Source organism: Chrysochloris asiatica, unplaced genomic scaffold (assembly GCF_000296735.1).
Source record: "Chrysochloris asiatica unplaced genomic scaffold, ChrAsi1.0 scaffold00035, whole genome shotgun sequence".
Taxonomy (NCBI): Eukaryota; Metazoa; Chordata; class Mammalia; order Afrosoricida; family Chrysochloridae; genus Chrysochloris; species Chrysochloris asiatica.
The window spans coordinates 7,153,926-7,170,928 of NW_006408553.1; the positions used below are offsets into that span (position 1 = coordinate 7,153,926).

Consider the following 17,003-nt stretch of genomic DNA (forward strand, 5'->3'; position numbering starts at 1 on the left):
CCCCCCCCTTCCACTCACCAGTAGACCATTGTGGTCACCAGGAAGCTTACATGCTTGTTTGTGTGTTCTCTTTAAGTTTCAGTCTTAGAGGGATGTTTGTACTGAAGGAACTTGATTGCTAGCCTTGATGTCTTCCTGGTGAACAGCTTGCTTATTCTTGTCTGTTCCACAGTCTGCCCCGGCCTTGTTTCCACTGATGATATGGAGCTTTTCTATCGTCTCTTTCCGTAGATGTAGTTAATTTGATTTCTATGTATTGCATCTGGTGAGGATCATGTATATAGTCGTCTCTTATGCTGTCTAAAGAAGGTATTTGAAATGTCATGTTGACATTTTTGTTTGTTTTTTTTCTTGATGATATTTCTTTGAAGATGTATCTTCTGTCACTGTAGCTGTTCCAGGGTGGTCTGCTTGTCCTTTCTAGTGGGAATGTCCCATCTCATAAGGTTCTGGATGGAACTCAGGATTCCACATAAGGTCCTATACTCTGTAAAGGCTTTACACAAGGCCTATTTCACTGGGCAAGTTCTTGAACCCCTTTTAGGTGTTCCAGTCAGTTATAGGCTGAAGTTTTCTCTAATCATGTTTCCCAACATTCCTTTTTATTCCACTCGTGTCTATTTTACAATAGTATGCAAGAGAAACTAATATTCATAAGACAGTCAAGCATTTTAGTATTATTTCCCCTCTTCAAGCTATACCTAGATCCCTGTATACCAGAGCCCTGTTGTTCCAACGTTGAGCATTCATCACTATTCACCTCTGTCCCACTTAGGCCATGCAAACCTGTCTCAGTGTTCACCTGTCTATCTGTTCTTCCGCCTCCTCCTCCTTCTTGTATTGCCCTCCCCAACACCCAAACTAAATCCCTCACCTCAACCCCATTGTTACCTTATAATCCATTAATTCTTCCCTCCATTTAAGACAGTCTATTTTATCCTATAATATACCTGACCTTCCCACCACCTGGATCTCTGTTCATCTGTGTTTACCTGCTTTCACATTGCAGTGGTTTTGATCATAGACTGACCTCCCAGATCCTCTCTTCTTATAATTTTATTCTGTTCTTGACTCTTCCATTTGTCTATTGATTTCAGGGTGATGCTGCCATGTACGTCATTCTATAGTTGTTGGTTCTCAGTCCACAGAACTTCCTTTAGGATGTTTTTTATAGCAGGGCTGGCTTTGACAATATCCCTTAGCTTCTGTTTATCCTGGAATGTTTTGATTACACCATCATTATTGACAGCTTTACTGGGTAGAGGATTCTTGGGTGGCAGTTTTTTCTTTCAGGGTTTTTATATATGTCTCCCCATTACCTTCTTGCCTGCATGGTTTCTGTTGAGAGATCCGAGCTTATTCTGACTTGCTTGCCTTTGTATGTTACACTTCTCTTTTCCCTACCTGCTTTCAGGATTCTGTCCTTTGATTTTAGAGAGCCTGATTATTATATGTCTTGGTGATTGTCTTTTAGGGGCTGCCCTTCCTAGGGTTTGTTGAGCTTCTTGAATGCTTATCTTTTTACTTTTCAGGATGTTAGGAAAATTTTCTTGCAGCCACTCTTCAGCTGTCTCCTCTGTCGACTTGTGTGATTCATCCTGTTCTAGAATATCAATAATTCTTTAAAGTTCCTCCTCCTTCATGTTGTCCAACATGAATCTTAGGCCTTCTTCAGATTTTTTATCCTTTTTTAAATTTGCTTTTCTATCTTAGTAATGTTGAGAGATTTATCTTTTAGCTTACTAGTTCTGGCTTCTACTCTTCAGTTCTACTCCTTTGCCCTTTCAGTGTATTGTCCATTTCTGATATTCTATTATCAGTCGTTTGGTGTCGGGGACCGGCCTCCACATAGTTTGGACCTCTTTCTGTAGGTTTTGAATGATTTCCAATGCTTTATCTATCTTATTTGATTGTTCCTGTAGTGCTTTCCTGACTTCCCTTATTTTTCTCAACTCCATTGTAGTGGTTTGATACATTTTATAATCATTTTTCTGAATTCCTTCTCATTTGCAAAGCCTGCCCATCTTCCAGTATGGAGTGTAGGTCTACTTCCAGCTCATTTGTCTCAGTCACTTTATCTTGTTTCTAGACATGTGCTGATCTGGTCATCTGTTTCTGCTTTTGGGGCATATTCAGGAGTTAGCTGTGGTTTTAATACTTAGATGGGAGTGTATATTTTGGTATTTTTTATGCTTTCACATTGCCTCCAGGTAGATGTGACCAGGAAATGGGCTTCTCTTTTCAATCTTTTACAATCGTGATGTAACTCAGGATTTAATTTTCGGCCTATTTCCTTTTTAGTCTGCCTGTCCTGCTCCATAATCCCTGTTCAAGCCCTTTTTTCTAGTTATAAACATTTCGGGGTCAGCTGTGGCCATTTGGTTTTAAGTGGAAACTGTCTCTTTAAATTTTGAGGCGATCTGTATACATGCGTAGTAGACCCTCATGGTGGGGTGGGGTGTCCACTCGCTCAGGTCCCCCGTCTAGTCACCAGAATGGAGGTGTGCAGACAGCAAGGGACCAATGAACTGGTACCAAAAAAACAAGAATTTTTTCACACCTTTATCTCTGTTCTGTCAGGCATCCGTGGCTGCTCTGATCCCTTCCCCGGCTTGGTCTCACCCAAGATGGCGGCTCTGGAAGCAGCTGAGCATCTTGAATTAGAATGTACTGGATTTCTTGCTTTTGCTACAAATTCCCCTAGCTGTAAGCCTTCCAACCTTCTAAATATTCATTTGTATGTGGTTCAGAGTTCTGGTACCATCCCCTGAGCCTGCTTGGTCCGGTATTCTTTGTTGTTGCTGACGGAGCTCTTCACTGCACTTCCACCCGATCCGCCATCTTGTTTTTGATACTGCTGCTGAAGTTATTCTCCTCTATTGCAGATGGTCATTTCCTTGTTGAGAAACCTTGTATTGCTCTTGTTTACCTGGATGATAGAGTTTAACTTTTTACAAGGCATTCAGTGACACGAATTGACTAGCTTCTGTCTTTTTTCTTCTCATCGCAGAAGCCATTTTTGTTAAGCACTGGCTTTAGCAGACTGTACACTTAAGTTCGTCTTGCTTATGCTACCTATATTGCTCTATGTGCTATCCCTCTTTCAGGAAGGCAATACTGTAAAGGACCATTGTTGTTGTTGTTATGTGCTTTGGAGTCGGTTCCGATTCATAGCTACCTTGTACAGGGTTTCTGAGGCTGTAAATCTTTACTGGAGCAGAAAGCCTCACCTTTCTCCCGCGGAACAGCTGGTAGTTTTGAACTGCTGACCTTACGGTTCGTAGCCCGATTCATAACCACTGTGCTACCAGAGCTCCTTAAAGGAACATATACACCTGGATTAAATCCTGCTTCTGAAACACGTTTTCTGTTGTCCTAGGGCAACCTCTTTGAAGAGTCCATAATATAATACTGGCACTTTATAATGTTATCTTCCTCTTTCAACCCTTTCTTTCATCTAAACTGCAACTGGAATTTATCTCTCGCATGTCTTCAGAGCAGTGACTATATGTATCTTATAGCACTTAATGCCTTCTGCTTTACATTATGTTAATCTATGTGCATACATCTTTTCACTTTCCTGCTAGATTGCATGCCTCTTATGGATGATATTGTATCATCTTGTACTCAATTTGGTCAAATTTTCAGTCTTCAAATAATGATTTCCTCTATTTAATCTATACTGTATAATTTCATTTCTGAGTAACCAAAATGGATTGGGATATGATTATTTTTGGTATAAAGCTGTCATTATAACACTCAGTAGAAAAGGCCCAGCAAGAGTAAGCTTTGTAAAAATTCATCTACTTAGTTAGAATTCTAAGAGATACAGTTGTCCTAAAGGTACATGTAACTGTCTCAGGGATTTAAAACTTAGATTTTTCTGTGTTTCTATTAATACTTAAAAGCAAACAAAACCCACTATCAGTATGAAAGTGAATTGTGTTTTTTCTTTACAGCCGGTTGCTGAACCAATTCCCATCTGTAGTTTTTGTCTTGGTACAAAAGAGCAAAACCGAGATAAGAAGCCAGAGGAACTCATCTCCTGTGCTGATTGTGGCAACAGTGGTATGTGATTCCCCGTGTGCTCCTTTTAAACTTGTTATGAAGGCAAGAGGGCAGTATGTTTAACTGGAGCTTTTATCCTCAATTGTTATGGAATAAATATTTAATTTGATTTTTGTTTTAAGTAACTTGGAGGAACTTTTAGACAGTCAAATTAATTCAGTTAATTTAAATCAGGGTTTTAGAGATTAAAATAACTTTCTGTAGATGCATTTTTTTTTTTAATCTTTATTTTTCACTACCAAATGTCTGCTGAAATCATAGCAGTGAGAATGAAATTATTGCTGGTTTTGTTAATAATCAGGTTTCATGAATAGCTGATAACAGATTTGTTTTTTCTTGATGTAAACTTAAAATTTGTTATATTGAAAAGTAGAGTGTAGGCACACTGCAAGTTAGTGAGCAGTGTAATAGTTCTGGACCCTAAGATTTTGTGAAGAGTCTTTTAATGTGTCAACTTCATAGGTATTTTTGACTTACATTTTAAAAACTCAAAGGCCTTGAAGGAAGGCCTTAATAAGTTAGTTCTGGTAGCATACTGGTTACGAATTGGGCTGTGAACCTCAGGGTTAGCAGTTCAAAATTACCAGCTTGTTCCCTGGGAGAAAGATGAGGCTTTATGCTCCCGTAAAGATTTACAGCCTCAGAAACCCTGTACAGGGTCGCTATGAGTCAGAACAGACTCCACGGCACTTAACAACAACAACAACAACAACAAATCTTTAATCATTAAGGAGCTCTGGTAACGTAGTGGTTATGAATCAGACTGCAAACTGCAAGGTCAGCAGTTCAAAACTACCAGCTGCTCCGTGGGAGAAAGATGAGGCTTTCTGCTCCCGTAAATATTTACAGCCTTGGAAACCCTATACAGGGTCGCTGTGAGTCGGAACCAACTCCACGGCACATAACCACCACCACCATCTTTAATCATTGGCTTAATTTTCAGTGTTTTATGTTAATAATAATCAGAAGTTAATGCAGAATACAGAGACCACACTAGAATACTCTAAGAGGAAAGGAATTACTGGATTTAGGTGTTTGTAAAATTGATGGATCACCACTTCTCTGTCACTGTTATACTGTGGTGGCTTATGTATTGCAGTGATGCTGAAAGCTATGCCCCTGGTATTTTAAAATCAGTAGGGTCACCCATGATAGGTTTTAGTGGAGCTTTCAGCCTAAGACAGATTAGGAAGAAAGAGAGGCAGATCACTTTTGATTGGTTCGCCACTGAATAGCAATGGAACATTGTCAGATATAGTTCTGAATGATGATCCCTTCAGTTTTTGGAAGACACCTAAAATATGACTGGGGAACAGTTGTCTCCTCAAAGTAGAATCAACCTTAATGATATGAATCTAGCAAAACTTCCAAGACCTTCATTTGCTGTTGAGACAAAACTCAAAATGAGAAGAAACAGCTGTAATAATTGGGACTTTGAATGTGCAAATTATGAATCTAGGAAAATTGGAACTTGTCAAAAATGAAATGGAACACAAAAAGATCAGTAATTAGGCATTAGTGAGCTGAAATGGACTGGTATTGGCCTTTTTGAATCATTGAGTTTACTGTGCCTGCCACAACAAATGTCAAGTTCTATCTTGAAGTGCAATGCTATCTGTAATAGGATAATCCCATATGCCTACAAGGAAGACCAGTTAACACCACTATTACTCAGATTTGTCATTAAAGCCAGGGATCATGAAATTGAAGAATTGTACCAGCTTCTTCAGTCTGAAGTTGATCAAACATACAATCAAGATGCATTGATAACTACTGAATATTGGAACGAGAAAGTTGGAAACAAAGAAGATGGACCTATAGCTGGAAAACATGGCCTTGATGAAAGAAATGATAACCGGCAATTACATGATAGAATTTTGCACAGTCAAAGACTTGTTTAATTGCAAATGCCTGTTTTCAGCAGCCTAAATGTACACATGGATGTCACCATATAGAATACCCAGGAATCAAATCAACTGCATCTTTGGGAAAAGAGTTAGAGAAGCTCAGAGGACAAGTCCATGAGAGCCAAATTATGACTTGGAGTATATCCCACCTGTTGTTAGAGACTATCTCAAGAATATAGTTGATGACTATGTTCCGTAAACTCCGGTCGACCTTGACGTGAGAGAGAAAAGAAGGGCTGATTGATCTGAAGTTTGGGGACACTTGAGAACTCCTGAGCCCATGGACATGATATCCTTCTCCAGCGACTGGTCCCTCCTGACAATGTGTCTGAAGTATGAGAGATGACGTTTGATGCATTTGACACTAATAACTGAAGACTAGAAGAGTTGTGGGATGACATCAAGAACATCATACATGAAGAAAGCAAGAGGTCATTAGAAAGACCAGAGATAAAGAAAAGACCAAAGTGGATGTCAGAAGAAACCTTGAAACTTACTCTTTAGTGTAAAGAGACAAAAGCGCAAGTGGAAGAAATGATGAAGTAAAAGAGCTAAACAGAATTATTTCAAGGGGCACCTCGAGAAGACAAAGTCAAATATTTTAAGTAAATGAGCAAAGACCTGGAATTAGAAAACCATAAGTGAAAAACACGGTCAGCTGTTCTCAAGCTGATAGAACTGAAGAAACAGTGCAAGCCTCGACTTGTGATATTGAAGGGTTCTATGGACAAAATGGAGTCCTGGTATGGCACTGTAGGTTAATGTGCTGGACTATAAAGTTGGTTTGAACTGCAAGGTTGGCAGTTCAAGCTTACCAGCTGCTCCTTGGGAACCCTATACATGGTCTCTGTGGTTCGCAGCTGACTCAATGGCACTTAATAACAATGGACAAAATATTGAACGATGCAGAAAACTTGAAAAGAAGATGGAAGAAATACATAGAGTTACTGTACCAAAAAGAACTGGTCAGTGTTCCATCATTTCAAGAGGTAGCATATGATAAAAAACTGATGGTATTGAAGGAAGAAGTCCTTGTTGCACTGAAGGAATTAGAAGAACAAAGTTCCAGGAATTGATAGAATACAAATTGAAATCTTTTCAACAAACTGACGCATTGCTGGAGGTACTCACTTTTGTATGCCAAGAAATTTGAAACATAACTACCTTGCCAGCTGGTTGGAAAAGATCCTTATTTTGTACCCATTCCAAAGAAATGTGACCCAACAGAATGTAGACATAATTGAACAATGCCATTAATATCACATGCAATAAAAGTTTGCTGAAGATAATTTTAAAATGGTTGTAGCATTACCTTGACAGGGATCTGCTAGAAATTCAAGCTGGATTCAGAAGAGGACTAAGGATATCATTGCTGATGTCAGATGGATCTTGGCTGAAAGCAAAGAATACCAGAAAGATGTTGACTTGTGCTTAATTAACTATGCATAGTCATTCAATTGTGTGTTTCGTAACAAGCTAATAGATAACATTGTGAAGAATGGGTATTGCAGAGCACTTAATTGTGCTCATGAGGAACCTGTACACAGACCAAGAGTCGGTTGTTTGAACAGAACAAGAGGATACTGAATAATTCAAATTCAAGAAAGTAATGCATCAGGGTTGTATTCTTTCACCATATTTATTCAATCTATATGCTGAGGAAATAATTGGAGAAGCTGGACTATATGAAGAAGAGCATGATACCAGGATTAGAGGAAGAGTCACTAATAATTTGTGATAATGCAAATGGCACAAGCTTGCTTACTGAAAGCTAAGAGGACTTGAAATACTTGTTGATTGAAGGTCAAAGCCTATAGCCTTCTCTTTACATTACACCTCAATGTAAAGAAAATGAAAATCTTCACAGCTGGACCAATAAATAACATTATGATAAATAAAGCAAAGATTGAAGTTATCGAAGACTTAAGTTTCCTTGGCTCCACATTCATTGCTTATGGAAGCAGCAGCCAGAAGACTTGTACTAGGTAAATCTGATGTAAAAATCATTTAATGTGGTCAGTAGCTAAGGACTAAGGTGCGCCTGACTCAAACCATAGTATTTTCACTTGCCTCATATGCATGTGTAAGTTGGAGAGTGAATAAGGAAGACTGTAAAAAATTCGATGCTTTTGAATTATCAAATTTAAATAGTCGGAGTGTTTAAAGTATCCTGGACTGCCATAAAAAAACAAGTCAGTTTTGGAAGAAGTGCAGCCAAAATGCTTATTAGAAGTCAGCATGGTAAGACTTTGGCTCTCCTACTTTGGACATATTATCAGGCAGGACCTGTCCCTGGAGAAAGAATCATGCTTGGAAAATTGGAGCGTCAGCAAAAATTTGAAGACATCTTATGAGATTGAATTGACACAGTGGCAGTAAATGAAATCAAACATAACAATTGTGAGGATTGTGCAGGACCAGGCAATGTTTCATTCTGTTGTGTGTAAGGTTGCTGTGAGTCAGAACCAACTTGACTACATCTCACAGCAGCAGCAATAAAATTGGTAGATAGACTGAAGAGGAATACTCTAGGCTGAGCTTCAAGGACAGACTCCTGGAGTACTGCAGGACTGACCCACCAGGGGAGTCACTATGTCTTTCTCCATCTGGGAGAGAGCGAGCAGAAGACTATTATAGAATTATTAAGCTCAGGAATTCGCTGTTGTAGGTGGATACCAAGATGTTGAATCTGGCCATAATCACAGCTGCCACTGGATACCCATGAAGGTGAAGAGTAGATACTAACATTTCTATAACTCTGCTTATCAAAAGTAAATAGTACTAGGAGGAAAGCTGACTTTGCTTCATTCTGCCTCTCGCATGTCTTGTGAATACATCTAGGTAGAACTTTAATTCATATCTAGCTGAACATGAGTCTAGCAAGTATAGTTTTTAGATTTTCGGTTTTTATGGTTGGAAAGGTATTTGAAAGAGTTAGGCCAGGCCAATATCTTGACTGTTGATTGACCCTATCAATATATTATCATAAATAAACCAAAATACACTCTTGATGAATTTCACATTTAAACAGGTAATCACACAGTCTTTAAAAGATTAGGTAAGAGAATAATGGTAATACTGGGCTTAACAAACAATGTTAGTAATGGAACCCTTTTCCCAAATGAAATCTTGTTGTGTGCTGTTAGTCGATTCTGATCTGCTGCGAACCATGTACAGGGTGTCCGAGGATTAACTGGTGAGTGTGAATAGCCGAACGTGCGTGCGGTTCAAAGTGATTTGCATTTCAGTTCATTAACCTACAGCACTATACCAGGACTCCAAATAAATCTTATGGGAACTGAAATTAATAAAACCAGTAAAAATGAACCTGCTCTGGTGAGGTGGTAATGAATAGGATGTTGTTGTTAAGTGCTGTCGAGTTGGTTCCAACCCATAGTGACCATGTATAGGGTTTCCCCAGAAGCAGCTGGTGAGTTTGAACCGCCAACCTTGACGTTCAAATGGCTTTGCCGTCTGGCACAATAACCCACAGTGCCACACTAGGACTCCTATGAACAGGATGTTGTTGCTGTGAAATGCCGTCGAGTCGGTTCCGACCCATAGTGACCCTGTATAGGGTTTCCGAGGAACAGCTGGAGAGCTTGAACCATGAACCTTGCAGTTCAAACGGCTTTGCAGTCTGGCGCTTTAACCCACAGCAGACAGCAAATAGCCCTGCCTTCTAAGAAGCATTGTTTGGTAGTCTTTGAATCTCCTGAAACTTGGGAAGAACACAATTTAAAGATCATTCCTATAGGGTGAATGTTTCATGATTTGAAACAGTTGAATAAGCAATTGTTAGATCACTGTCACTGCAAAAATAAATTACTTCAAAACTTTAGCAACTCACAGCAATAACATATTTTTCTTTTATTCTGTTGCTGTGGGTCAGGAATTTGGGAGTAGGTTACCTAGGTGGTTTTCACTTAAGACTTTTCCTGAGATTGCAGCCAAGATTTCAGCTGATGTTGTAGTCATCTGGAAGCTTCCATAATGGCTCACTCACATGGCTGGCAAGTTGATGCTGCCTGTTGACAGGAAATGTCAGCGCTTTGCCACATGGACCTTTCCTTGGGACTGTATGAGTCTATAGCATGCTGACTGGCTTTCCCTGAGTGACTGTTCAAGAGAGAGCAATTTGAAAGCCTAAGTATCTTCTGTTACCTAGTCTTAGAAGTCACATTTTGTCATTTTCAGTAGTATTCTCATTCTTACACAGCTTAGTCCTTTTTATTGTGGGTGGGGACTACATAAGGACATGCATAGCAGGAAGTAGGAAACATGGGAAGGCAACTTTGAGGCTGGCTATTGTAATAATTGGAGTACTGGTATGGCACTGTAGGTTAAGCCACTGACTGCTTTTCTCAGGGTTGACTGTTCATAGCAATCAGACGATCCTTGGAAACTCTATACAAGTTTACCGTGAGTTGGAATTGTCTCAGTGGCACTTAAAGACAACAACATTATAATAACCAAGGGGGCGGGGGAAGCATGAATGTAGTCAGATATATGAAAGTTAAGATATTCTCTAAACTGAAAACTAGCATACCCAAAATAAAAGAGCAAGAATAGCACGGGGTGAAATAATTGGATTAAAATATGGCAAAGTGAGTTTATGTTTCTTAGTATGAAGGTACAAGAACCTAAGACAGGTAATCAATATGAGAGAAAATTGAGAGTTAGTATGCGAAAAAACATTTTTAACCAAGTCATAGTTGAAGCATATACTAGAACACAGTAGAGTGTCATGTCATAAGTTAAAAAAAAAAACAAAACGATTTTTTTTTTCTGTTTTTGTTGAGAATGTTGTTAAGTGTCATCGAATTGTTTCTAACTCACAGCAACCCTGTATAGGGTTTCCAAGGAGCAGCTGGTGGGTTCACAGTCCAATGCTTACACTCCCAAGAGTGTGGCAAATCTGCACAGCAAAGCAGTCTTATAGTTTTTATAATAATAAAAACTGAAAGCTAAGAGGGCCCAAACATATAGCTGATAAAATGGCAGTAAAACATTTGTGTCTTAATGAAGACTAAGGTGCACCTGACCCAAGCCATGGTGTTTTCAGTCACCTCCTATGCATGTGAAAGCTGGACAGTGAATAAGGAAGACCGTAGAAGACTTGATGCCTTGAAGTTACGGTGTTGGAGGAGAATATTGAAAGTACTGTGGGCTGCTAAAAGAACCAACAGATCCGTGTTGGAAGAAGTGCAACCAGGTTGTTCCTTGGAAGCCAGGATGGCCAAACTTCATCTCTCATACTTCGGACATATTGTCAGGAGGGACCAGTCACTGGAGAAGGATATCCTGTTTGGAAGGGTGGATGGTTAGAGAAAAGGAGGAAGACCCCCAGCAAGATGGATTGTCCAAGTGGCAGCATCAATGAGCTCAAGCATGGCAACAATAGTGAGGTTGGCCCTGGATCGGGCAGTGTTTTGTTCTGCTGTGTATAAGGTCACTATGAGTTGGTACAGACTCGATGGCACCTAACAACAACAACAACAACAACAACAGTGGCAATGGATAAGGAGCTCTCTGGTAGTGTAGTGGTTATGAATCGAGCAATTCGAAACTACCAGCTGTTCCGTGGGAGAAAGATGAGGCTTTCTGTTCCTGTAAAGAGTTACAGCCTCAGAAACCCTGTACAGAGTCAGAACTGACTCCACGGCATGTAACCACCACCAACAATGGCAGTGGATATTGCATCATACATGTTGGAAAAGGTTCTGGTAATGCACATCAACCTATAACTATAAAAATATACGTCTCATTTTATACATCAGCTTCACTTTCAGGAATTCATTCTCAGAAGTTGATTTAAAAGAAGGAAATAATTTGTAAACATGAAATAATTCATTTAAGTGTTCTGTCTTTCTAACTATTATGAATGTTGTTGTGGTGGTATTTCGACTCATAGTGACCCTGTATAGGTTTCCAAGGAGTGGCTTGTGGTTCATATTGACTTTTCGGTCCTGCACATTATCCTGCAGCCCCACACCAGGACACCATAACTGTTATGGATAAGTCTAAATGTTTAAAATGGAGAAGTAGTCAAGTAGGTTATAGGTGTATCAACTCAGCAGAATATAATCAGTTTAAAGATTATAAATTAAAAGAATAACTTTATTAATATTATTGCCAAGTGCTGTCAAGTCAGTTCCAACTCAAAGCAAAACTGTATAAAGTTTACTCTAGGACCAGCTGGTGAGTCTGAACTGTCGAGCTTGAGGTTAGCAGTCCAGTAACTTACAGGACTCCTTATTTATATAAGAAAAGCAAAACAAAATTTATATGTGTGTTACAATTGCAATCATGCAAGTGCTTTTTAGTAGTTTAAAGGAAACGTGAAAAATGAAAATGACTGTTATTCTAAGCCATTTGATTTTGAATATTTTCACACCTCTCCTATTTTCCTTTAATGCTGCTGATTCTTTGCTATTAAACTTAAGAACGAAAATCATTTTAACATATCATAAAACCAAAAAAAATTAGGGAAGACGGATAATTTTACCCATAATTTTACCAAATATTTACCAATAATTTTACCAATTATTCTCTCACCAAAAGGAAATTGACTCTTGTTTTAGATTTTCTGCTACCCTGCATTTTGAGAATCAATTTGGTAATAATTCATGGAAAGAGAGAAGTTTTTTTTTTATGATGGTATTCATTATGATCACAATAGGAATAATGCTTGTAATTTATCTTAAGTACCTTAAATCATGAACAAATAACCCACTTTAAATGAAGGAATTTTCATTATATAATTATCAAAGTAAATACCCCCTCTACCCCCTCAAAAAAAAAAAAAAGGTAATATATGTTATGTTTTAAAAAAATGAGAACCTAAAGGTTATAAAGTGAAATTTAAAATGTTTGCCCTTTAAAATAGAGCTATGCATTTCCTAGGATGTTACTGTTATAAACAATTTTTTTTTTTTCATATTCTTCTAGAAATGGTGTGGGCATATTATATATTCATATGTATCCATGTATATGTTGTTATTGTTGTTAAATACTGTTGAGTCAGTCCGATTCATAGCAACCCTGTATAGGTTCCAAGGAGCAGCTGGTGAGCTTGAACTGACCTTGTGGTTCAAACCAACCTGGTGTTCTAGTGCTTTATCCCACAGCATCACACCAGGACGCCATCCACGTGTGTACACATGCAAAAATATAATACTGTATATGTAGGCTAAGTAAAAGTTTGGAGTTTGTAAAGTTTCCCTAATCAAATTTTAGGAAGGATTTCTAAATTCTGTTTCGCATTAGTTAAACCAGTTGAAGTGTACCATGCCCTAATCTGAGATGTATGGCAAGCTTCCAGAAACATCTTTTGAAATTTGAGATATATATATTTAAAATAATTGCTTCTCTTCTTTAGTACAATTTAAAAATGGATTGTTCTTGACTATTTCATTTGAAAAATTTTCCCCCCCTCTCCCTCTTAATAGGTCATCCATCCTGTTTAAAATTTTCCCCTGAACTAACGGTTAGAGTGAAGGCCTTACGGTGGCAGTGCATTGAGTGTAAAACGTGCAGCTCTTGTCGAGATCAAGGCAAAAATGCAGTGAGTATCTTTCATTGTGAGCATTTCATTGAGAAATAAAGCATATACAGCATTGATGGTCCCGTGTAAGTACATTTGGTTATGTTTTGGTCACTTGTTTCCAGAATTTAGAACAGTAGCATCTTTAAATTGGTTTAGAGTATGTGCTCATTTTAGACTTGGATTATTTCTAGATCATTTGTATAGCAATTGAATATAAAATTTACAGAGAAACTATGATACTTTAAAAGAAATAATCCTTACATTTGTTTGAACAGTATAGAGGCATTCATTTAGGAATGGTCATTTAATGTATTAAATCACAAGTTGTTCTTTTCTTATATATTAAAACTGACCAGTATTAACCTTATTTCTGGTTACTAGATAAAGTTTAAAGTAATAAAACTGTAGTTCTTTAGGACTGGGTAAAGCATAACTTTTTGCCAATTCGTATTCTTCATTTATGTAACTAATAGAAATTAACAAAACTTTTGCTGATACCATAACTCATCACCTTTTGAGATCTTTGAAGCTTTCCTACATTTTTGAAGCCATGGGTCCTGGCTTATTTCTGTTTCATAAGATTAATCAGAATTGTCCTTTCATTTTTTTTTTTTTTTTTTTTTCTAGGATAACATGCTCTTTTGTGATTCATGTGACCGAGGTTTTCATATGGAGTGCTGTGATCCACCACTCACCCGGATGCCAAAAGGTGAGAAATAACTTTCTGAATCATCCTGAGACTATAAAAATTAGACACGTTACTTAAGCCATTTTTCTGTCTTGTTAGAAGGATAGAACAATTTGGATCTTTATATTTGGGGTTGCATACATAGAAAGAGTATCATAACTTTTAATGATGTCGACAGTTTTGCTATTAAGCATTCACCTGTTGCATTAATTTATTATTTTTCTCTAGAATACAGAATATTTGCCTTTTGTAATATCTTGAAATAGCTTTTTCTTTAAAGGAGGAAATCAAATTGTGTAGGTCAGTAATTATGTCTGCTCATCACCAACAGACCTATAGATTATCTAGCTTATTCTATTACCTCTATTTATTTTTTTTAAAAAAGCTCATCTAAAACCATTTTCTATTAAAATAATTTACATACAAATGAATGCACAAATCATTAGAGCGACAGCTTAGTGTTATTCTACTTCCCTTGGCTCCTAGTCTTTCGAAGATATTTGGTGTTGTTGTGTGCCATTGAGTCAGTTTGGACTCAGCAATCCTGTACAGGGTTTTCGAAGAGCTGCTGGCGGGTTTGAATTGCTAACGCTGTGGTTCAAATTGACCTTGTTGCTCAGTATTTATCCTACAGCCTCACACCAGGACTACCTTGAAAGGTACTTAGTTGGGATATAACTGCCTCTTGAGAGGGCCAGTAGATTGGATTTGTTTGTATTGGTAGAAGAATTAATCTCCCTTTCCTTCTTCTTCCATTAATTTGAAGCTTGGACAAAAGACCTTGAAAGAATTCTTAAAGAGAAGAAAATTTTTCTTTAAGATTCTTTCTATGTACTTAACTTCTAAAAAAGTTTTATACAACCTTTCGAGCAAGGGTATTTTAATTTAAATTTTCTTTCAAAAAATGTTTAACTTTGATATGACAAATGACTCCACAGACCTTACTTTGGTTTCTCATTTCTTACTAGTGCACTTCCCGCCCCCCTTTTTCTTTTGGTCTAGGATTCATTCCAGGATCTCATAGTACATTTAGTTACTATATTTCTTTAGACTCCTCCAACAAAACTGTAGTTAAGTTGATCCCGACAGAGTACAATTGTTCCTTTAAATTTCCAAGACTGTAAATCTGTAAGGGAGCAGACAGCCTCATCTTCCAGGATGGTTGGTTTGAACTGCTGACCTTTTGATTAGCAACTCAACACTTAACTCACTACACCACCAGAGTTGCTATAAACTTCTCCAGACTATAATTCCTTAGATTTTATCTTTCCTGACTTTGATACACTTTTACAGAGTACTGCTCAGTTATTTTGTAGACAGTCCCTCAATTTGAATTTGTCTGTTGCTTTCTTATGATAAGACTGAAGTTGAGAATTTTGATAAATACACCACAAAAGTGATGGTGTGCCCTTTGTAGTGCGATGTGTTGTTGGTAACATTAACTTTGATCACTTGGTTATAGTGGAGGAATCTGACAGACATGTTAAATTATGTCTTACTTTTACTTATTGTCCACTAACTTTAGCATCTGTCAGTGGTTCTTTCCTACAACAGTTAATACTATGGTGTTTGTATGGTGGATTTCATAATGGATTGAATTTCTCTTCCCATCATTCCATTTACATAATTTGGAATTCGGCTATAAGAAAGAGCTGTTCTCTTTTCCTTATTAATTCAATTATTTATTTCATTATAGACTTTTAGTTGCTTAGTCTGTGGTTATAATTTGTTGCTATGATTATTTTGTTGCTATGATTATTTTGTTGCTCAAATTGGCCCCTTTTTATTGGCTTCTGCTTCAAGTTGGTGTTCTGTCTTTTTGACACACTGCCACCATTTTTAAGCACTTACGTTTTTTAAAAAGTTCCAGGTTATCCTGTATATTCTTGTTTTAGTACTTCAATCAGCCAGTACTCTCTGTAAATCTTGCTTTGGGGAGGTGGGGGGCAGGATGCCATTTATAAACTAATATGTGGTCACTAGATGTAGAATTTTTACTGAGGATTAGTGAACTTATCTGTGTATTGACTTCAAGATGTATATAAAGCATTTCCTGTTGTTTATAGAATTTTGTGTTTGTATGTTTTCATGTTTATTTTCTGGGAGACTTGTCCCATATTTTCAAATAAATAAGAGTCCTCAGTTTAAAAGAGTATATAACTCCTGGCATAGTATTTGAAGTCATTCAGTGTATTTATCTTACGGTGCTTTTATGTGGAATTTCTTTCATATTTTTATAGGCATGTGGATATGTCAAATATGCCGACCTAGGAAAAAAGGACGAAAACTTCTACAAAAGAAGGCAGCACAGATAAAACGGCGCTATGCTAATCCAATAGGACGTCCTAAAAACAGGTTAAAGAAACAAAACACGGTGTAAGTTGTACTTATGGCAAGGTGAGGGGAGAAAAGGATAGGGTCTTCTCTCTAGTGTAGGATTCACTTGTCTTATTTATTGGCACAAAGTTCCATTGTTATAACTAGCAGTTTTATTCAATGATAGCTAAATTGAGCTCCTAATTATTTACGTGTGTTGGAAAATTTAATTCTTCCAACAACCCAATGAAATGTAGGTACTATTGTTACCCCTATTTTTCAGAGGAGGAAAGTAAGTCGTGGAAAGATTAATTTAAACAAAATTAATTTGAATTAAAATCTAGGCAATCTGTGGCTCCAAAGTCTGGCTTTTACCATTGCTTTATATCTTTTTTGTATAAAAAAACAGGAAATAAAAATTAATGTTATTCACAGGTTTTTCTCCTGTTTTCACCATAGCTGCTTATTGCCATTA

General features: G+C 37.5%; 1 protein-coding gene across 1 annotated transcript in view; it reads left to right on the plus strand.

Moving 5' to 3' along the window:
* The window catches only part of KAT6A (K(lysine) acetyltransferase 6A), a 176,716-nt gene that overhangs the window by 100,725 nt on the left and 58,988 nt on the right, over positions 1–17,003 (plus strand). The window contains exons 3-6 of the mRNA XM_006859929.1: positions 3,960–4,068; positions 13,427–13,542; positions 14,152–14,233; positions 16,453–16,588. Coding sequence (XP_006859991.1) covers positions 3,960–4,068; positions 13,427–13,542; positions 14,152–14,233; positions 16,453–16,588 — 443 coding nt within the window. The remainder of the gene's footprint in view (positions 1–3,959; positions 4,069–13,426; positions 13,543–14,151; positions 14,234–16,452; positions 16,589–17,003) is intronic.